At 53.7% G+C, this 21,210-nt stretch overlaps 6 protein-coding genes across 6 annotated transcripts; 4 read left to right on the forward strand and 2 right to left on the reverse strand.

Moving 5' to 3' along the window:
* Positions 1-734: 734 nt before the first annotated feature.
* On the forward strand, positions 735-4,115 carry CORC01_10179 (uncharacterized protein; the record flags this gene model as incomplete). Its single annotated transcript, XM_022621808.1, has 4 exons — positions 735-876; positions 934-1,376; positions 1,465-3,883; positions 3,946-4,115. Coding segments are annotated over 4 exons (3,174 nt in total), but the record flags the coding sequence as incomplete, so codon positions are not given.
* A 914-nt stretch (positions 4,116-5,029) lies between these two features.
* CORC01_10180 (dopa 4,5-dioxygenase) lies at positions 5,030-5,733 on the forward strand (the record flags this gene model as incomplete). Its single annotated transcript, XM_022621809.1, has 3 exons — positions 5,030-5,211; positions 5,321-5,403; positions 5,456-5,733. The coding sequence occupies 3 exons, from the start codon at positions 5,030-5,032 to the stop codon at positions 5,731-5,733; spliced, it is 543 nt and encodes a 180-aa protein (XP_022471709.1).
* Positions 5,734-6,348: 615 nt separating this feature from the next.
* Positions 6,349-9,216, forward strand: CORC01_10181 (Rad4 transglutaminase-like domain-containing protein; the record flags this gene model as incomplete). The annotated part of the gene is made up of 2 exons (XM_022621810.1): positions 6,349-7,155; positions 7,213-9,216. The coding sequence occupies 2 exons, from the start codon at positions 6,349-6,351 to the stop codon at positions 9,214-9,216; spliced, it is 2,811 nt and encodes a 936-aa protein (XP_022471710.1).
* A 1,246-nt stretch (positions 9,217-10,462) lies between these two features.
* On the forward strand, positions 10,463-13,743 carry CORC01_10182 (uncharacterized protein; the record flags this gene model as incomplete). Its single annotated transcript, XM_022621811.1, has 5 exons — positions 10,463-11,466; positions 11,531-11,965; positions 12,031-12,599; positions 12,667-13,324; positions 13,671-13,743. 5 exons carry the CDS (start codon positions 10,463-10,465, stop codon positions 13,741-13,743), a joined length of 2,739 nt encoding a protein of 912 aa, XP_022471711.1.
* A 3,032-nt stretch (positions 13,744-16,775) lies between these two features.
* CORC01_10183 (copper fist DNA binding domain-containing protein) lies at positions 16,776-18,329 on the reverse strand (the record flags this gene model as incomplete). The annotated part of the gene is made up of 3 exons (XM_022621812.1): positions 16,776-17,833; positions 17,922-18,080; positions 18,254-18,329. 3 exons carry the CDS (start codon positions 18,327-18,329, stop codon positions 16,776-16,778), a joined length of 1,293 nt encoding a protein of 430 aa, XP_022471712.1.
* Positions 18,330-20,331: 2,002 nt separating this feature from the next.
* CORC01_10184 (uncharacterized protein) lies at positions 20,332-20,814 on the reverse strand (the record flags this gene model as incomplete). Its single annotated transcript, XM_022621813.1, has 1 exon — positions 20,332-20,814. One exon carries the CDS (start codon positions 20,812-20,814, stop codon positions 20,332-20,334), a length of 483 nt encoding a protein of 160 aa, XP_022471713.1.
* Between the last annotated feature and the right edge of the window lie 396 nt (positions 20,815-21,210).

The raw sequence follows: 21,210 nt of genomic DNA on the forward strand, positions 1-21,210 counted from the left end.
TTACCTTGGCTCTATGTCGGTAAGCTGGCCTTTTTGGCGCTCACTTATTACTTAAGGTACTGCCGGCTTGGTGGCCTTAGCACACACTGTTAGGTGAGGTACTACGTGAGCTACCCTGGAAACCACGTGACTCTCCGTGAGGCGCGGGGAGGGTCAGTGCCTAGGTAAGATAAATAGGTACCTTTTCTAAGTCGTGTACCCGAAGGTACGCCTACTTCCACGGCTCTTACTGGCCATAAACCTCAAGGTACTCCTACTAATTCAGTGTATTATACTTTGTGCTTATCTAGATATGTATTCCCAGAGGTCCAGACCAAGCTTGTCCCGGACCGCGCCTCTCACCTTCCGATACGTACCTGGCAGCCCATCAGAACCTACCTTAAGGTACCTAGTCTTAGATAAGACAGGTAAAATGGCCGCCTACCTCACCTAGGTATCTCTTGCACCCTTGCGTCACTTTGATTTCCTGGCTTTCCTGCTTTGGGCCTGGGACCGGGCACCTCGTCTTGTGTAATCAGCTGGTTACCCGGCAACGAAAGCAAACAATATTACCTTGTCCGACCTGTCCATCCGTCCATCCATCTATCGAGCGACCCATCGTCCGATCACAGCTATCGATGCTAACGCGACTTTCAATCAACTTCGGCTTCTCAACGTCAAATAGCTGAGAAGGTAGACCTTGCCGCTACGTGCAAACCTTCCATGAAAGGGCTCGTTGCGAACCTCCAAACATATCCTACAGTCATTTGGCCCGAAACATTCGCATCAGCCAGCCGCCTTACCTATCCCTGATCTTTTCCATATTGAACGACATCACTGTACTCGTAGGTAGGATGCTTACGTCCACGGCGGATGGGCCAAGTGTGGCTTTGTCGTGTAAGTTGGAGATCTAAGTGTCTGCATCAAAGCAGGAGCTAACACGCCGACACATAGTCGCAAACAACTTCTGGGGAAAGGAAGATGCTGGTGTAGGGCCTTTGCTAGATCGCATGCTTGCTGCGAAGCAGACGTGCGATGAGTTGAAAGGTTTCTACAACGGTAAGCCATATGGCCTTATCCGTGGTGGCACAAAACTAATATCTAGCACAGCTCGTGCCTCTATTGAAGACGAATATTCCCGAAAGCTTCTCTCGTTATGTCGAAAATCATTGGGATCCCATGAGATTGGAAGTCTCAAGATCTCACTCGACACTGTTCGAGGCGAGGTTGAATCGATGGCAAAACAACACCAGAGTATCGCGGCGCAAATGAAGACAGAGTTGGAAGAGCCCCTTGCCGCTTTCGCGGGTGGTATGAAGGAGAGGAGGAAGATTGTGCAAAACGGGATTGAGAAGATCCTTAAGACGAAAATACAACAGACACAGCACGTCAACAAGGTCAGTCTTGCGTTCATATCCAAATTTGTATTGCTCTAGGGGTTTTCGGAATTTGTTCTGGTGAGCAATCTGCTGACGAAAGCAACAGACGCGAGACCGATTTGAGCAAGAGTGCCTCAAGATCAAGGGCTACCTTGCCCAGGGCCACATGGTTATGGGCCAAGAGGAGCGAAAGAATAAAGCAAAGCTAGAGAAGACGCAGATTAGCGTTGCAACGTCTAATACTGAGTATGAGATCGCAGTGAAGGCCCTCGAGGACACGACGTCGAGGTGGAACCGAGAGTGGAAGGCAGCCGCGGACAAGTTCCAAGATCTGGAGGAGGAGCGCCTCGACTTCACCAAGAGTAGCCTGTGGACGTTCGCCAACATTTCTTCTACGGTCTGCGTCAGCGACGATGCTTCTTGCGAAAAGATCCGCTTATCGCTGGAGACGATGGATGTTGAAACAGACATCATCGGCTTCATCAAAGAACAGGGGACGGGCCAAGAGATCCCAGACCCGCCAAAGTACATCAACTTCTGTCGAGGAGATGTCAACGACACGCAATCGGAAACCTCTGACGATGATAACTACTCCGTCGCCCAATTTCCAAGGAGTATTAACCCGGCATTCAGGTCGTCCTCACCCCAACCTTCGACATATGAATCGCATCATGATCCAAATTCCAGTCTTGCTCAGGATCTAGGACACAAAGATCCACCATCGGCTCCTCCTAGAAGCGCCATTGTTCCCGATGCGAGGCGTCAAGACGGAAGCCCTTCTACGTCTAGACATGTTGTACATGAGATGATACCAAAGGATCCCAGCTCCTCTCCAAGAGGATTTACATCGGACCTGGGCCACAAGGACGCAAGCCCATCCTCAAGAAGCTACCTTCAAGATGCGGGACGACGAGAAATCTTGCCCTCCAACGCTCGAGAAGCACCATTTACAACTCAGAGGCCTTCGGAAAAGTTACGGCAGGCTGCTTCAGTTGCCCCTTCCCCAATTCAACAACAGCAGCAGCCAAGCCGACCTTCTCTTGACATGGGTCAGCGCGGGTCATTTGCATCAGTCCCTCACGATCCGTACCCTGTCGATGGTATGACAATGCTTTGCCGTACCGGCCCACCCTCGGAACGTAGCTCGCACCCGCCCTCAGCCAGGCCATCGAGCCGTGATTCTCTCAGCGATTACTCGAACCCGACCTCGCTTTCAAGCCAAGAACCAACGAGCGGTAAAGTATCGCCAATCAAGCAGGAGCCGGTCAGCATGGCATCGGTCTCGGATAAGCAGGTCCTCAAGAAGCGAAGCGGCATCTTCCAGAATCACAGCCCCTTCCGTCGCAAGAGCACAAAGGAATCATCAGGCCCGCCGACGAACAGGAACACCTGGCACCCTGTAACATCTCAAACAAGTCCGTCCAGAAAGCCACAGCTGCAGAGGCAGGAGAAAGGAGATTTGCTTGGAGACAGATCAACGTTGAGTCCGGAGCCAATCGATGCGAATGCTAGTCTTGCATTGAACATTGGGCAAAACGTTTTCTCGGTCACAACTCCAGACCTGGAGAAGAGGAAGGGATCAAGTGTTCTGGCCGCTCAGCCCGAGACGGACCCGATTGCTTTGGCCCTCGCCGAGCTCAAGGGTGTCGGCGTGGGGAAACAGTCCAGCGTACGGGTCTCGGCAGACCGCTACCATGGCATTGCTACCCCGACGCCCGGCTCACAGCCATTCTCCAGGTCAGTTCCAACGGTTGTAGGCAATAGCGCAGCGGCAGGGGGGCTTCGAGGCACGCCGCCTCCGTATGATCAGCAAGTCGTCCAGAGACTCGGAGTCCCGCCCCAGGCAGTGACAGCAAAGGCAATGAAGGAGACGTCAGCCAAATTCACCGACCAGACCCGTAGTATGTTCAGCCCGACCAACCGTCCAGGGTCAAGCTACGGTGGGGCACCCAGCTCACGGCCGATGACACGTGGTAGCGACGTCCCTCGAGCAGCGTCTCCCGCCCCTCTCCGAAGCGCTTCCCCGAGAATGGCACCGATAGAGGACATGCGAAGCGGCTATAGAAGCGCTCCGCGCAATGTTTCTCCGAAACTTGGATCAGGCGAGGATACTCGGGGTAGATATCGATCAGCATCGCCTAATCCACAAGGTTCTCTGGGTAGAGGTGCATCGCAGATGAGCAATCCACCAAGAAGGGGGTCGGAACAGCCTTATTACCAACAGAAGTCACCAAGCACAATGTCGAGAGTGGCATCTCCAGCACCTTACTTGGAGAAGATGAGACCAGGCAGTAGCCATGTCGCCAACGACATGGCTGTCCAACTCGCGCCTGTGGGTGACGAGAACTATGGGTCAGTACGTGGTCGGGGTGGAACTCGACCCGGAACGAGCTCGAGCAACCGGGCCATGGGTCTTTACGAAGGGGGCGGACCACCGGGACAGGGCGAGTCGAGACAGCGAAGTAAGAGTGTGGCAGACCCGTCTAGGCAATATACTCGAGATGGCAGGCCCATTTTGCACTTTGGTAAGTTCTCGGAGCTGCAATTTACGTGCTATCGGAAGATGGTGATACTAACAAGGTTGCAGCAAGGGCGTTATACGTTTACCAGGCGGCCATTCCAGAAGAATTGGGATTTTCCAAAGGTGATCTTCTTGCTGTCCTGCGTCATCAAGATGACGGGTGGTGGGAAGCTGAAATTCACGGGAGCAATGGACGCATGGGGTTGGTCCCAAGCAACTACCTTCAGCCATGTTGAAGAAATTGGAAATGCTACGGTGTTTGCTTTGAATGACGGAGTACAGGGAATGCGAATGGCTAATCTGGTGAACATCCACGACACGAGCGAAATTTGTAGGATTTCGATGGGTTTGGTAACTTTGGGAAATACCTTACCTCAGTCTAGAGTCAAGGTGTCCGACGGTGCTGTAAACTTACGCTTGACTGAGAATGCTGGTCGTGTCCAAGGACAAGATAGGCACACAAGTAATATCAAGGAGAGTTTACCGTTCAAATGCGCTTGTTGAGAACAAACTAGAGGTGTACGTTAACCTCATAGCGAGCACCACATGAGATTCATTTTTAATTATCGACGCAAGGAAGGAGGGCGGCACGTGGCCGAGGCGGGGACCGATGTGCCGGGCTTCGGGGCATCTGCGCTGGAAAGCTACTACGCCGTCTGTCAAGTGAATGTGTGACATAATTTTGCACAGGAGTATGAAAGGACAGATAGAGATGATCTGTGGTCGCCGAGAAATCAGACGGGCAGAAACGCAAGTTTTGTCCTGAGTCATGGAATTTTGAGGTTTTGGTATCCAAATCGATGCCGGTGCCGTCGACTGCAAAGCTGCAACAGCTGGGTACAGAGAAAAAAGGACCAAGCCGTATGGAGGCGTGTCCGCACGATTCTCTGCGCGCGCGGTTGCTTAGAAGTGGGTGGATCTCGTCGCGTGCTTACCAACGGTGGCGTCTGTGAAATAGAGCAACGCTGACATGGACGTCAAATACGAACCGGGCGAGGCGTATCGTATGTTTATATAAGTTGTTGAGTACCCAGTGACTTTTTCGGCATAACTATGGCCAGTCCCGTGGATTATCCTTCAACCTTAACCTAAAATCCAGACAACAATCCATCCAACGTTACTTGAAGTGCCTTAGTAAGGGGGATTACCAATGGCGGCTAACGCCCCGCTCTATACCTTTGTCTCCCCTCGCGAGGGGTATGAGAATGCCCCTCAATTGCCAGCTGAGCTCAACGAGGATGGCAAGAGTTTCAGGAACCCACCACGAGAGGGATTGAGTAGGGCGTATGACGAGTTCCCGGCTCCCCTGGACACTGGGAGTCAAGCTGGCTTGTAAGCGACCCGACATTGCAACGTACCTTATTTGTCTTGCAGCTACGTACCAAACCTAAGGCTAGGGCACGCGTGTGCGTTTTGTAGCGCCACAGCTAACGCGTCGCAGTGACGTCCACATCTACCATTTCCAAAGCAACCCGGAGCAAGTGAAGCATGCTAGAGACCTCTGGGAGCGTATCCGGAGAGAATGTGAGTCTCTGCGACCGATCCGACTTGAGAGACAGGTCTGACGCTGGCTCAGTCCCAGAGCTGAGAATCTACCGATTTTGGGAACAGCCCGTCGGCCCCCACCCCGTGGCCATGTTTGAGGTCAACCTCTTCGCGCCAGCACAGTTTGGTGCATTCATACCGTGGTTGACCATATATCGAGGCCCCCTTTCCGTGCTAATCCATCCCAACACCACCGAGGAAGGGGTTGACCACTATGCCGCAGAGCTCCGCAATCACACTCAAAGAGCTACGTGGATGGGCGAAAGGTTGCCTCTGGATACCACCATTTTCTACCGCAGCGAAACCTAGTCGCACGGAAGGATAGGTCGTTTATGTCAGCGGTGTTCAGTACATATGTAACCTTGAAGTGTCCTAATAGAGATGCCACACTTGAAGAGAAATTATGCTCTTGATCAGAGATTTGATTGCCGATCGAGTGTCTAATTCCTCTTGCGTTTACCTTAACCCAAGGTACTTTACCTTAAGGTGCTCGTAGCTAGGACGCAGTAGGTGTTCGAGGTAATTATTTACCTATCGTTTATCCGTAGGTCCGCACTTGTTTGGGCCCCGGGAACTCCCCAGGATTATCAGCTGTCTTGAGTCACGTGGCTTACACTACGCCGCCTGTGCTTGCCTGCTGCCGTGACGTCATGCTTTCTTCTGGTTTGTCAGCGGAAGGAGGTTGACGACTCTTTTACCTCTCCTGCCTCAACGGACCTTGCCTTGCCTTACTTGTAGGTAAAGTACCTAAGGTGAGGTAGACAAGAATACACGGGCAACATACCATAAGTCACTATGGCCAGTCTGTAATAGTCCATCTCAACTACCTTATCTCACGGCGTGTTCGCTTTCCTCCGCCTAACTTAGCGTCTATGAGTTTCCTGACCTAATCCGGAGAATCTCATCACCGCAACCACTGCTATAATGGCCGGTCGGAAACGAGTCAGGGCCACCCGGTCCAGGGCTGCAAATTCCGACTTACCGGATGTCTATCAAGAGATGTTGGTGGAAGCTGCGGCGGATGTCGGCTCTGCAGCATTCTCAGAGCCACCAGCTAAAAGACTCAAGCGACCCGGGGAAGGAAAAGCAGCGGCCGCAGCTGTCAAGTCAAACGCAACAGAACCGGAAGGATCTGGAGACGATGATGAGGACGCAGACATTGAGTTTGAAGACGTAGTTCTGCCTCAGGCGACTGTCCAGACCCTGCACAGAGACTCCGATGACGGTGATGATGATGATTTTGATGATGATGTCGAAGAAGAGGTGGGCAATGAGAATGGAATCATTTTTGAGGACGTCGAATTTGGAGCCCTGCAACCTGACTTGGAGACTCGAGAAGAACCTAAGAGACTGACCCTCAATCTATCAAAGCATGCCGGCATGACGACCGCCTCCAGGAAGGGAGTCACCAAACGAAAGCCAGTAATGAAGGAGGAAAAGGAGCGGCGCATATCAATACACAGGACTCACCTGCTGTGTCTCCTTCTACACTGTGCCCTGAGGAATCGTTGGTGTGACGATGAACAGGTCCAGAAAAGCCTGCGTCCTCTGCTCGCCAAGAAGACGATTGGCTACTTGAAACCGAGTTCCAGTCTCCCCCCATTTGGACAAACCGAGTCTCTCAAGAACGGCCTCGAACAAGCTGGAGCCGTATTTAGGTCCAAGTTCCAAATCACCGAACGAGGCCTGCGTCGGCCCCTGTGGGCAGAGGATCCTGACCATCTAACCAACGTAAGTCTTTGCCAAGGCATCGCAGCTCAAGAAGTATGGCTAATATCACCGCCCTAGTATGAGCCACCTAGCGATATGGATTCGTGTCTGGACCGTTCGGACTTCAGGGGTGCAGCGAGGACGCTATCAGGGTCTCGGGATACCGGCGCACAGCTGTACTGTGCTTTGCTGAGGGCGGTAGGAATTCGCGCGCGGTTGGTCTGCTCGCTGCAGCCACTCTCTTTCGGTTCAGCCGGTCCAACTCTTCCAAAGCCCAGAGACCCAAAGTCTCCAAAGAAGCTTACCAATGAGGAGGAAATAAGGACTCAATTATCACAGTATAATAAGCCAGCTGTCGAGGAGACTTCGTCTGCCGCCTCAGTTTTGGCTTCGCCACTCCATCGGTCAGGCCACCCGAACGCCGCAGCATATCAGTTGCCATCGACATCAGTTACATCACTCCCACGGCGACCGGGGGAGACGCCCAAGAAGATCCGCGAGTCGAGCTTTCCGGTTTACTGGGTTGAAGTGCTAGACGTGGGACACCAGAAGTGGCAGCCTGTAGACCCTTTGGTCACAAACTCCATTTGGAAACCCAAACAACTGGAACCCCCGGCAACTGACAAGGAGAACTCTCTCACATACGTCATTGCTTTCGATGCTGACGGCACGGTTCGAGACGTCACTCGACGATATGCCAAGGCGTACACGGCCAAGACGCGTCGTCTACGGATTGAAACGGCTGTTGAACGTGGCGACAGGTGGTGGCGCAAAGTATTGAAGCCGTTCGGCCGCCACCAGCTGACCGATCTTGACCAAATTGAAGACAATGAGCTGAATGCGACTGAAGCGCGCGAGCCAATGCCGCGAAATGTGGCAGACTTCAAAGATCATCCGGTGTTCGCGTTGGAGAGGCATCTGAGGCGCAACGAGGTCTTTATACCAGACGCGCAGCCTGCCGGGACGGTAGCTGCAGGTAGCAGGGCCCCGCTGGAAAAAGTTTATCGACGCAAGGACGTTCGAATTGCCAGAAACAGGGACAAGTGGTATCGCATGGGACGCGAGGTCAAGCCGATGGAGGTCCCAGTTAAGTTCTTACCGCGAAGATCCAATGCAAAACCAGGCGAGTACGTCGACGACGGCTACGGAGGAGACGCACGCAATGCCGCAGGAATACCGATTTTCACACAAGATCAGACAGAAATTTACCGCGCATCACCGGTCGTTGATGGGCGAATTCCAAAGAATAAGTTTGGCAATATCGACGTATATGTAGAAAGCATGGTACCCGAGGGCGGCGTCCACATCCTCGACGAGTTTGACAAAGCTGCCCGGGCTGCATATGTGCTAGGGATCGACTACGCGCCAGCTCTATCAGGGTTCCAATTCAAAGGAAAACACGGAACAGCGGTGTTCAATGGCGTGGTAGTAGCCAAGGAGTACGAGGAAGCCGTATGTGCGGTCATGACTGGGTTTGAGGACGTAGACGCACAGGCAGAGCAAAGCAAGCGATCGTCGACCGCCATCCGCACTTGGAGGCGGTTCCTTGTGGCACTCCAGATCTCTGAGCGCGTGTGGGCAGGCGTGGAACCTGAGGAGAGGGCTGAGGAAGAAAGAAAGCTGACCGAATCCGTTCGGTCTGGTGTTGACAAGGTGTCGGACGACTACAGTACAGCGGAGGGCGGCGGCTTCCTTATCGAAGACAGCGCCAGGATCGTCGACGCTGCGCAGACATTAAGCAGCGCGACGTTTATGATAAAAGCTGAAGCAAGAGACAGTACGAATGGCTTTGGTCTGGAGAAGAGGGACAAAGTTGCTACCCGCAATGAAGACACGGGCAAGGGCGCTGCCCGCATTGAGGCGGAGGCTGACGGAGGTGGTTTCCTGGTCGATACTGACGAGGAGATTCACGATAATGGGGCAGCTAAGCAAACGACTGAGGCCCGGGTAAGTCCTGGGATTCAACAGAAGGGTAGGCTTAAGGCAGAAGAGGACAGCGAAGTCGAGGACGCGTTGAGCGATGTGACGGAGGAATATGATATGGAGGAGGATGAGGGTGGTGGAGGATTCCTGGTAGGATAGGATGACCAGGAGACCAGAAACCCTAGAGACAGCAAGGGGGTCACTTCCACTGTGAATAGAAACAGTCCGTCCGTGAAGATAACTAGACATACCTTTATGGATAGGGTTGGTTCTATGGCTACCTTATTTGGGGTGCAATAATTTCCTTAACAAGGGCCTCGACAGACCGACCAATATCGATGAGGTGGCCCAAGCTTCCTTGGGACGCACGGACGAAAATATACAGTTATCTTATCGTGCTTATGTACAAGGATACCTTAATTTACACCTACCTTACATAAGGTACCTACTTAGGTACTTACCTTGGCCAGAAAAATATTCTTCCAGTCAAGCGTGCCCCATGTGAGACGCAGAGGTGACCGTCCCGAACAAACCCTGACGAACCAGGGAAGGCCCGCTCAATGCTGACTGAGAATCCCAAGGTCAAAACTCCAGCGCAACCCGGATCAATCAACGCCTTTCCAACCTCCATCGGCAGCCTGGTTCTTCCTATTCCGTCCACCAGATCGCCTGCTTAGCAGATCCATCACGACAGCCCGCGTCGGACTATCTTTTGAAGAGAGAGCTCAGAGGTCAGTCAGCCCGAATGATTATTCCCCATCAACCCCCACGCGCTTTGCTGCCGGAGCGATTTGCTGCTGTTGCGGCGGCACTGCACGATGGATGAAAACCGTCGCAGGTGCCATCACAATCGCACTATTGCGCTTGATGATGGCTACAGAACTGCTCGGATCACGGCAGAGGTCCGCGACTCGCGCCTAGCTGGAGCTCGTCGCGCGAACGCGTGGGAAAACTTTTGAGAATGCAAGCTACCGTTCCGAATTATCGCGTCACAACAGGGCAGAGGAGAGAAATTTTTACAAAAAGAGAGGAGAGTACTAAACAAATAGTTTTTTTTGCAGTCAATTGAAGTCGGCCTCGAGCTCGAGGACTAGCCGCTTGGTCGTGCAACGCAATCGCGACATGCTCTAGTGCATGCACGAACTCGAAATCCGGATTCCCATTGACGCGCTCTTCGTCGCGAAGACCCTGCGACTTCGTCCATTCACCTCCCGCATGCCGTACCGCAACAAGTCCTGCCCTCAATTTGGCATAGTTGTCACCCGTACGCCATCTCTCAGCTGATGCTCAATCCTTCACCCGAAACCTCAGAGTAATTGTCACCGCTGTGTCTCGCACAATAGTGTAACGAAACGCCTTTGACAGTGGTCTACTGCACACGGCCTGCCCCGACGCATCCGTCGCCATGACTTCGACGCACGAAGGCGAGACGATCGAGGAAGAGAGACTGAAGGTAGAGGATCTCCAAGAGGGCAGAATGGAAGACGACAGCAGGATGCATGAAGATGGACTACGAGAGGAGGACAGATTGCAAGAAGACGATATCCAGGTAGACGGTATGGCCGATGATCGCATACAAGAAGAGAGACTCCACGATACAAGGATGGACGAGAGACTGGAACACGAGAGACTGGACGAGGAGCGCATCCCGAGTTATCCATCCCCCTTACCGGAGGACCGGCTCCCAGACAGCGATCGGATGCAAAGCTATCCTTCGCCTTCGGCCGAGGCTCAAGACACCGGCCCTTACTACCACGCTGGTACACGGGATGATGATCCGCAAGACCAGCCACAGCCGCCGCCCACACCACAGCAGCCATCATCCCACTCCGCCAGTGTCGAGGAGTTGCAGCTGGCTGCCCAGCTCGGCCAGGACCTTGCAGCAGAGCCCATGCTGCACGTCACAGATCCCAACATGAATGCCGAAGATCCAAGCCTTCGCAGCATCATGCCTAATCCCCATTCTCATCCTCATTCGGAGCAATCCCAAACCCCACAGCAACCGACACAGACACAGACACAGACGCAGACGCAGACGCAGGCTCAGCAGCACCAGCACCAGCACCAGCACCAGCACCAGCACCAGCATCAGCACCATCATCAACCCCCTCCCCTCCCGCCTGCCCCTCGCCCTTACATACCAGAGGAGATACTGCCGGATTCTCTCCAGCAGCACCTGCCTTTGTCCATGCCCATAGACCATCATCTTGCTCAACCATATACCCTTGGCGATAGCACTCCACCTAGAAAACGGTCCAAGGTATCTCGCGCGTGCGATGAGTGCCGGAGAAAGAAGGTCAAATGTGATGCCCAGTCAGATGCTGGAGACAATCCATGCTCTAATTGCAAGCGCTCTGGCATCCGCTGCATGTTCAGCCGCGTTCCCCAGAAGCGCGGCCCAAGCAAGGGGTAAGTTGACGATGGCGCTTGCCTTTGTATGAACAGGACTTCAAAGACTGACATGTTTCCTTAGATATATCAAAGAACTTGCCGACAGGATCAACAGCATTGAGGGCAAGTTGGAGATCCAAAGTGAGTCATTGCCACCCGAGTCAATGGTAAACTGGACCTCTGCGGCAGCAATGCTTAACTCCATGTCAGGCCCTGGTGAGGACACAAGCCGGAAGCGACCATTCTCCAGTATCTCCAGCACCGACCTGTCTACCCCGGTACCACAGAGACAGGTCGCTTGGGGCACCGACCCTCGTCCTCTTCAACCCATAACAACACCGTCTGATCGCTACCAATCGTCCCCATTCGCCACCAATGGCTTGGCACCCCAGCCTATGCCTTTACCTATCAAGAATGATATGCAGCCGCGGCCCCCCGTTGCGTCAATGGACGGCCCAGTGGCAGATATGCCTGATATTGATCAGACGCGGGATGTGGACGATGAGGTCTTCAATGGGTATGTGGCCAATTCTAGTGACCATTCTTCTTTTTGGACAATCGACGCTAATCCAGAATTATTAGCTACCTCGCCATGATTCAACCTTACCTTCCGTTTCTGCCTAGCAGCAGGGTGTTGATGCAGGAATACTTGACCCAGTGCCCCGGCCTTCTGCGGGAGGCATTTGTAGAGGCTCTCTCGGGAACGATCCACTCTTTCCCTTCATTTCAGTCGGGAACTCCTGGAGACGTACGTCTCGCCCACACGCTATTGATCGAATGGGAGGCTAGCGATTTTACATCTCGGACTCCTGTGGCAAACCTTGTTTTCCTCCAGACACTTCTCCTCATGATTATTGAGGCCGACATGCGACCACTGGGCTCCATTGGCGCCCCCAAGGAATCTCTGCTGGGCAGGGCGATAGCAAGCGCCAATGCCTTGAAGCTGTACCAGGCCAAGGCAGATGTTTCCGAGGCTGAAGTCGGCCCAGATACTGAGAGCCAACTTCGCGTAAGGATCTGGTGGTCCTTGGTCTTACTCGACCGATGGAACGCCGTCGGTGCTGCGGTACCTTCGTTGGTCCGCGATGAAAGCGTAGTTCTGGCACCAGGCCTCAAGGCAGTTATCGGCGAAGTGCCGTACCTGCTGATTCGTAAGTTTTGAAAGAAAATACCCCTCTGTAGGTGAAGGGGGAGATTGTAAGATGCTGACCATTATAGGTGCCTCAAAATTCCTCAGCCGTGCATCATCCATGATCACCAACTTCCAAGAACCTCTCAACTCAACCTTTGCGGATCGAATACTGGGCTCTTTTATGGATGCGTGGGTGGAGGACTTTCGTGAGGATCTGCCCGCTCATATCGAGCCTACCTCTTATCCTGTTGTTCACCTGGTCTATTGGCACTGCCGCCTACTGGCCTACTTACTCAACCCGTCAGCCAGATCGACCGATATTTTGTGGCCCAGTCAAGAGTTGATCAACCTCCTGATCGGGCACTCACAGCTTATCACGCCCTTGCACCATCATTTCACAGTCCTTGCGGTACTGACGCTGGTTGAGTTGGCAAAGGTGGACAAGACAAAGGAGGAGGCTACAAGGCTTCTGGGTGAATTCCGAGATTCTCCACTTCCAGCTTCCGTCTTTGATGGCCTGGTCCGGGACAAGATTGCTGACCAGCTCCGTCCATCCACCAATACTGCCACAGCTCCAGCCCCGTCAGCCATGGAGGCGGCCGCAAGCCAGGGTCTACAGCATCTAGCCGATTTAGCTACTCTTTCATCTGCGGCTGTGGAAAAGACTGAGGAGGCCACCACCTATCGCACAGCCCCCAACTACGAAGACATGGGCTTTGACCCTCGACCGCTACTACTCGTTGGGTACCTCAATGTTGTCCGCGCAACTCAACAAGCAGCTTAGGAACCTTCTCATCTTACGCAGGGCGAAAAACGGCAGGAACAGCGGTATGAGCAATTGCAGCTGGTGCGGCAAATAACGCATTGGCAGCAGGCACAGCTGCAGCAGCTGCAGCAGCTACGGGAGGCAGAGGATGTCGCAGAGCCACGGCAGGTACTGTATCATCAACAACATGGGGAGGAAAAAATGCAGGCGCAGGAACATCCACATCCGCTTGAACAACAGCAACTACCACAGTTGGAGCATCAGGTTCCAGAGCTGAATGATGACTTTCAGGAGCACCTGCGCAATGCTGAGAACACGGACCAGATGGAGCACGCAGAAGCAACTGGCAGAATGTACTACTGGTATTATTGAAGACATTGACAGCGACAGCGGATGAGTGTTGTCATGTGGAAAGGAGCATAAAGGCAGCAAGCACGCAGATAGTGACGTGGTTCGGCCATGTGGGCGTTCGTCCATTAGAGGACCCGCAATGGTGCTATCCACACCTCCCAGGCGGCTTAGCAGCTTGTATTAAGATGAAGTGTAATGTACAAATAGTTATATTTACAAGCCATACCTCAACTTGCAGTCGCCGTCTGTTTCGCTAATGCTCGTCTTGGTTGGTTGCTCACTATTTTACGGTAAGTGTATGCACCGGAGGTCACCAGTGCAAGTCGACTCAGTACTCTCGCTCCCGTTGCTTTTCTCCAGTCCATCTCGCATTTCCACCTCTGGAAATTTAGTCGTTGGCTTGAGGTAGAAGGCGGTGAGGAACCCGGCCAAAGAATAAGGTAAGTTGCTAGACAACAACCCTCTCCCAAATCGCACTTGAACAAACCTCGACCCCTAAAGGGCACATTGGAAAATCAACTAGCTGCTGGCTGGTGTGCTTGACCCATGCAGGAAGAACCATGTGATGGATGCCGTCAGAGTTAATTGATTGACAGCGTGTTCGTACAGAGTGCATGAAAGCCAGGTTCCCTGAGAACGTGCCATGGGCAGTGCCTTGAACTCTGGAAGCAAGTATCCAGTCTGCCCCTGGCCTTCCTGTCACTGCCGAGTTTGCCGCTCACAACTTACTCTCACTAGTTAGCCGCGACTCAAGACAAACCACACACGCCTAGCATACGGCTCCTGCTCGTGTTCGTCCATGTCGATTGGTCGTAGTCCCGACTCCCGAACACCGGAGATCATCTGCTGCAGCCTGCAACGGGGGATTTGTATCAGTACAGCCCTTGTGCAAACCCCCTCATACCCTCGTCTGAAGGCGCCGAGAGCCGCGCCAGTGTTGACAGCAGGTGATGACACACTCACAAACTCAGGATCGGCAGGCCTTCCCACCATCACCAGCGACGCCACCAATGCACCACCACTACCCCAGCCACCGCTGCCACCATTGCCGGCCCAGATACCGTTTCGGCGAGCATCCTATGGTTTCTCTCAACAAACTCTTCCTTCATCCCCTCCTCGGCCTCCGCTCCTGTAAAACATTTGTAGAGTCCTCACAGCTGTTATTTAGTGGATCATGCTCCGCCTCCGCCTCTGCTCTGGACCTCGGATGCCAGCGGTCTGACGAACCGGGTAAGAACTTAGAAGTCACAGTTCACCCGGTCTCATCGGAGCTTAGGTGGGTTCATCGCTCGCCGTTGCCAATCCCTCCTTCCATTGCAATGCTATTGTCGGTGGGGCTCGAGAAGAGGAGGGTCCGAAGAGGAGAAAACGGTGGACACTGACCACTTGGCACTCACAGTGCCATGCAGCAAAGAGGGGCCTTCCCTGAATGGAGATTGGACAGGACCTGTACGATTTCCGATAGGGTCACATTCGGAGACCACCGTGACCGTACCTCTCGCCCAGTGGAAAGATACCCTGGGGCTCACCCAGACACATGGAGGAAAACGCCGATGGCGAGGCGAAGCCAGCCCGGATGATATGCAGGAACAGGAAATGAGGGTCCTTAGAAAGAGCCCTGAAGCCCTAAGGTACATGTAGTTCGTGAAGCCGCCTGCAGGTTGCAGTTATCTGCCTGCCTGTCCCTACTGCCGGCCTTGGTTTTGGTTGTTTTGTCTCGCTTGACTTGGTTCAAAACACTCAGGTAAGTAGGTACCGGAGTAGGAATTGGATAGCAACTGTCAGCAGGGCATCAGAAGCAGCACACGATAGGAAGGCAGCGGCACGATGCTCTTTACAGCACTGAACAAATGCAAGCCATCGTCCAACAACAACGACGACGACGACGACGACGACAACAACAACAACAACAACAGCCCTCCGAGGCCGCATAACTCAATCGCTATTGCAAGGCCCTTTCCAGGTTTATCTGATTGATGTGGGCCCCATCATCGAAGCTACGTACCCGTAGCTTTGGTTTTATTAGGTCGTTTGGCCTGTGCCCCTCTCTCATCTCATTATTCGTCATACACATGCGGTCTCCGGTTCGTGCATCGTTTTGACCGCTTGACGGGCATTAACAGTGTTGTTGACTTGCATTGATGATTAGTGATGGGGCTGCAAAATACTTATTACACTGTCAAAACAAGCGGAAAGAAGCATCGATAAAGCCAAGCTCATAGCTAAATCACGTAGGGATCACTAACTTGCCAATGTCGAGTCAAAATCCTTTGTCTCTTATAAGGTACTTACGAATCTCGATCAGCAGCGTGTTACCATAAGCTAAGCTGGTGCATCGTGCCTCTCATCCCGCAGCTGTTGGCCTGTTCCTGGTGGTCTTAGAGACCCAGTTATTGAAGGGGAAGGAGTGATGAGACACAGACAGCCTTGGCTTCCACACATGCGCAGCAACACCTCATAGTCATCGAGGTGATGATAATGGTACGCGCGTCTCCACGTTCGCCTTTCATCCGATCCTCTCTTGATTGCCCTACGACTCGACAAGGGAATTGCACTGCTTGGCTTTCTATATACAGCTTGTCCATGTGCAGTGAGAAGTAATAACATGTCGTGAAGGTGGGCCAATTGCACACTGATATCCAGTTTCCAAGGCCTAGGTACATAATTCGTTGTCATCTCTAACCAGTCAATCCCGTACAGCCTCACCCAGATGCTACCCAGATGCCTGACGCCATATCCAATTGATGATGGTAGTGATAATGAGATGCTGTCACTCTCTTTTGAGCCGCCCGCCCCGTCTTTTTTCTTTTTCAGCCCCGTAGTCAAGCCGAACATCAAAACATGTTAAAAAAAAAGAAAAAAAGCTCTAACGCTGTCCGAATAGAGTCATAAAATGATAAAAGAAGAAGTCTACGCCAACTCCAGGCATGGATATCGTAGTGGGCATCTATCCAGTCGTCCACCACAAATTTCGTCCCGCCTATGCTCGCATTCCTTGCGCCTGTGCTTGCCGTCTAAAATCGATGGTCTGGATATCATGGGCGTGCAAGCGTTGAAACTGTCATCATATCAAAACGCCTATGGCAGTGTCCAGGATTCCGGCTGAAACTGAGGCAGACCATCGGGCGACTCTTGATACGTGGTTATGCCATCGTTGAACTGCTGACCCCAGAACGCCGGGTCATCGTCAAAAGTAAGAGAACCGCCGGCGATCGGGCCGCCGTCATCAAACGAAGAGGGTGCCGCCATATATTTGTTGTTTGATGATTTGGCAAAGCTGTCGTAGTCAATCGTGCTGAGGTCTGCCCCGGTAGCAAGGAAACTTGCTGGGTGAATGAAGCTGTTGCTTCCAGTCCCGAAGCCGTCGTAGTCACTGTCACCAGCGATGAAGTTGTCCTCTACCTCGGAGACCTCCCCGGATGTCGAAGTCGTCGCGGCGAGAGTGGGAGCTGGCTCGGAGCTGGCAGCAAAGTCGAACATGCCGTTAAAACTCTGAGCACCAGCCTGACTGTAACTCGAGGGAGCAAACTTGTCCGCCCTGTCAGTGAGATCGATGTGGCTCCAATCCACAGACGCAGCGCTTAACCCAGCACTAAAGATCGGCGCATCGTGATCCGACGACATTCCCGATCCACCAAAAAGGTCAAAAGAGCCGTTGGGTACGTATGTCGGGTACTCGATCCCGGAAAGATCAAGGGGCGGAAGTTGGTTGTTGAGTTGCTGGAAACTGGATGAGCCTCTCATGAGTGGAGACGCAGCTTCAGACTTGACTAGTCTCTGTTGCAGAGGCGCGACACAGCCTGATACGGGATCCTTGAGAGGGTTGTCACTGTGGCGCTCCGGAGAATGGCTGCCCAAGCTGCTGGTGCTGTGCAACGAGTTGACACGGTTGAGTTGATAGGGCCCGCACTTCTGAGAAGCCTTGTTGTGCTTGTGGGCTGGTTTGTGATGACCGTGCTCGTCAAAGGTCAACATGCCATCAGAGTGAACCGTGTTCGCCCGCCGCCTGCGGATGGACGGCTTCGGTCGAGGAGCAATGTCTTCCTTGTCGGAGTCGGATTCGGGGACGGTGTCGAGTGCGGGTTCTTTCTTGTGGCTACAAGTGCAGCGACCACCATGGTTGCAACAGCAAGTCTCTGTACATGAGGGACATGAGTGTTAGAGTGTTGATGTTCTCATCATAAAGGCCGGCTGCTGTGTCGTCAAGAGCAAAAGCAGACTCACCTCGATGGCCATCCACTAGAGGTTGCAGGTGAGCGCATTTGCTCGTCTTCTCGCCACAGTCGCACTTGATGTGAGCAGAGCGCGACTTGCGCATCGAGCGACAATGTTGACATTGGGAGACGGGGCGGCCCTTCTTGTTGATATGTTGAAGGGGACGATCTGCAGCAAGAGACACGGTTAGCCGCACGAGTTTGCCAGGACTCAATGCTCAGTGGCGTAATTGGAGAAGGGAACCCGAGGTCAAGTAGCTTGGGGGGTACCTTATTGCATGGCTAACTCGACTGCACGGATGCAATTGAAAATGACGGAGAGTGCAAATGCCCAAGACTTACCAGAGTGTTGGCAGTTGCTAACACGGTGACCCCGAACGCAGGCCTCGCAGGCGTACTTCTCCCCGTCGATAATCATGTCTGGCGAGGCAAAACGACCAGCAAATGCGAAAGGAAAGGTTGGGAGGAAAAAAGCGATTCTAAGTTCCCCGCCACAAGGAGTTTGGGCAGGAGGGAGATCAAAGACAATCGGCGGTCGGCAGGCGTCCAAAGAAACGGTCGAGTCGAGGACGAGGGCGTGGTAGGTCGGGTCGGCCTGGAAAGTGGGATTTTCTTGCCCTGGAGCGTGGAGCGGGAGCTCTTCGGTCTCGTTACAGAATGTTTGGCGTGGGCTTTGGGGGGAGGGGGGGGGCCGTGTTAGTGCCCCTGGTTGGATGCCGTGGGTGCGATGGCCAAAAGTTGGGCCAGCCGGTAGCGGAAGCCGGAGGGTTCTGCGTGTCCGTCCGTACGGCTGGTGCTGGTGGGAACTTGGCCAAGGGTTGTACAGGAGGGTGACGGAACCTTTTCCCTCTTCTTTTCTTGCTGAGAAGAGGGGAGATACTGGAATGAGAGCGACGGCCAAGCACAACAAAGTATGGATGTCTATGAATCGGACATATCCGTGGGGTATAGTTGCTAAAAGATTTTCATAAAAATCAAAAAAGAGATGAGGAAGACGGACGAGGGCAGGGTCGGTCAAGCTTCGAGGTACGGAGGTACTTTGGACCAATTGACCGATGTCAACGTCCGGAACAAGTGGGTACCTCTAGTCAAGTGGTGGGTGTTTTGTGGAGAGTTTTGATCGCCCGTCCGATGTTGTGTCTGGTCTGGCTTACCCGAGTTGCTCGATCAACTTGGGATTCTCAACAGGCAGAACATCTAGAGCAGAGGTTCTGTTCTCGGCTGTCGGTGACGAAAAACCAAGGACAACGCGGCCGAGGGGCTTTCACAGACGGTAAAAAAGAGCCGGCAGTAGGGTAGCACTGCTAAGGGGGACCGGCGGTAGACAAGCTGGCAGTGTTGGAGGGCAGCCTGACAAGTAGGTCGCTGCGCGTCTTTAGTCAAAATGTCGCCAGTGAGGGTCGTAAGGTGCTCGTACCTGGGGTGTAAGGGCTGAGCATGTGCGACAAGCCAGGATGTGGTCGGTGTGTGGCAGACAGTGGACTGTGATTGTCGACGAAGACCGTGCAGCGCAGCGATTGCCGGCGTTGGCGCCTTCCCAGCTCTTCTCTCGCCTACTGTGTATTCGTAGTGTCCGGTTTGGGGTTGCAGGGAGATGCAATCGAGACTGTGACTCGGAGACCCGGAGGGAAAGCCTGCCGACCAGTCGTGGAGGGTGTGTGAAGATCAAGAGGGGTTGGAAGCAGTGCAGCAGGGTGGGGGTTCGGGGTTCCCTTTTGCTGGCACGCTGACAGGTCTGCAGCGGAACGGCGTCGAAGTCTGTACGTCTTAACTGACGGCAGGTACTGTAATCTTGGCCTTGGAGACGACGGCGGTTGGTTGGTGGTGCGGCCCTTCGGTGGTGAAGCCCGAAGTGGACGAGCTCAGAAGACGGGAGTCTGAGGTCGGCCAAGGGCGGGTTTAGGGTAGTGAACCGGACTGGTCCTCGGAGCTAACGCGAGACAGCTAAAGACCTTGGAACCTGGGATTTCCAAAGTGTGTCGGGACCTTGGCGAGCTGGCTGTGATTGGTGGGAAAGTAGGCGATGACTCGATCGAAATGTAGGTAGGTGTTGTACCTTGGACCGTAGGACGTAGGTAGCGATTTCTCCTGTTGTCTTAGTGATTATCTTGGTTGTTCCAGGTTGCCTTTGCGCTGGCTGGAAGAAAGGCGCCACAAATGCTCAATTCGAGCGGCCTGGCAGCTAAGGTAGTTGCTGGAGACTATGCAATGATTGCCCGTTGTCAGTGGTGTGCGGAGCACAAGCCGGGTGTCCTGTCTTGACAATCAAGGAGGAGAGCAAAGCGTCGCCTGACCGGCTCGAGATTGGGAGACGCGATGAATCTCTTGAGGGATTGCAGAAAAGAAAGGGCATGGGGCAAGTGGCAAGGTAAAGGGGCAGGTGCCGAGCGGCGATGCGGAGGCGGATGTGGGAAGCCATTTTAATGTTTGGGGGCATTCAAGAATTGGGTGAGACTGAGATGATGCAGGGCAAGGCCAGGCGCGGCGCGGCTACCTTGGGCGACACTTGCATTGGCGGCGGCGGCGGCGGCGGCAGCAGGAGCAGGAGCCTGAGCCTCTGCCTCATCTCCTATATTCTCCCTCTTCTTCCCGTCCCTCGCCTTCTTGTGCCTCTTCTTCTTCTTCATGCCTTTCTTCCTCTCCCTGTGCCTCTTGTTCTTGTCGTTCTTCTTCTTACCCGCTGCTGATCCTGGCCACATATGCTGGTGCCGGTACTGGCGGCGCGCTGGCCCTTTCCGTGAGAGAGAATGCGCGGGTGGGCGTGCCCGCTGCTTCAGCGTAAAGGCGGACTCGGCAGGGACCCAGCCAGACAGACCCAAGGAGAAAATGGAACGGGATGGCAGGGCAAGGCGGAGGGGATCACGATGGCGAAGGCGATGACCCGGGGGCGGAATACCAACCATGGGATGCCATAAGTGGTGGTGAACGGGATAAATTGGGATGCAGGTGCGTGGAAGGGTGCCCTGGTCTACCGTCCAGCAGCAGGAGGGGACCTGAGGGAGGGGGAAAGGGGGGTCCCATGCAGCGCATCTGAAGGTAAGGTATCTGATTGGGGCCGATTGGATGTATGGGGTGGGGCCCGTCGAGTGATCAGGGAGACTGAGGCCACTTCAGGTGCACGCCCGGTGGCAGGCGCAACCTGCGAGACACTACTGGACGACGCCATTATCGCTGAGGCGGAAGCTGCAGCTGGAGCCGGCGTAGGAGCTGGTAGGTAAGGCAACCTGGAACTTTCCCCACGGGCAAGAAGGAAGAGGCGAAGGAATGAAGGAACGGGTTCATTCGAGGGGTTTTACACC

This window comes from Colletotrichum orchidophilum (assembly GCF_001831195.1).
Source record: "Colletotrichum orchidophilum strain IMI 309357 chromosome Unknown Scaffold_98.1, whole genome shotgun sequence".
NCBI classification, from domain to species: domain Eukaryota; kingdom Fungi; phylum Ascomycota; class Sordariomycetes; order Glomerellales; family Glomerellaceae; genus Colletotrichum; species Colletotrichum orchidophilum.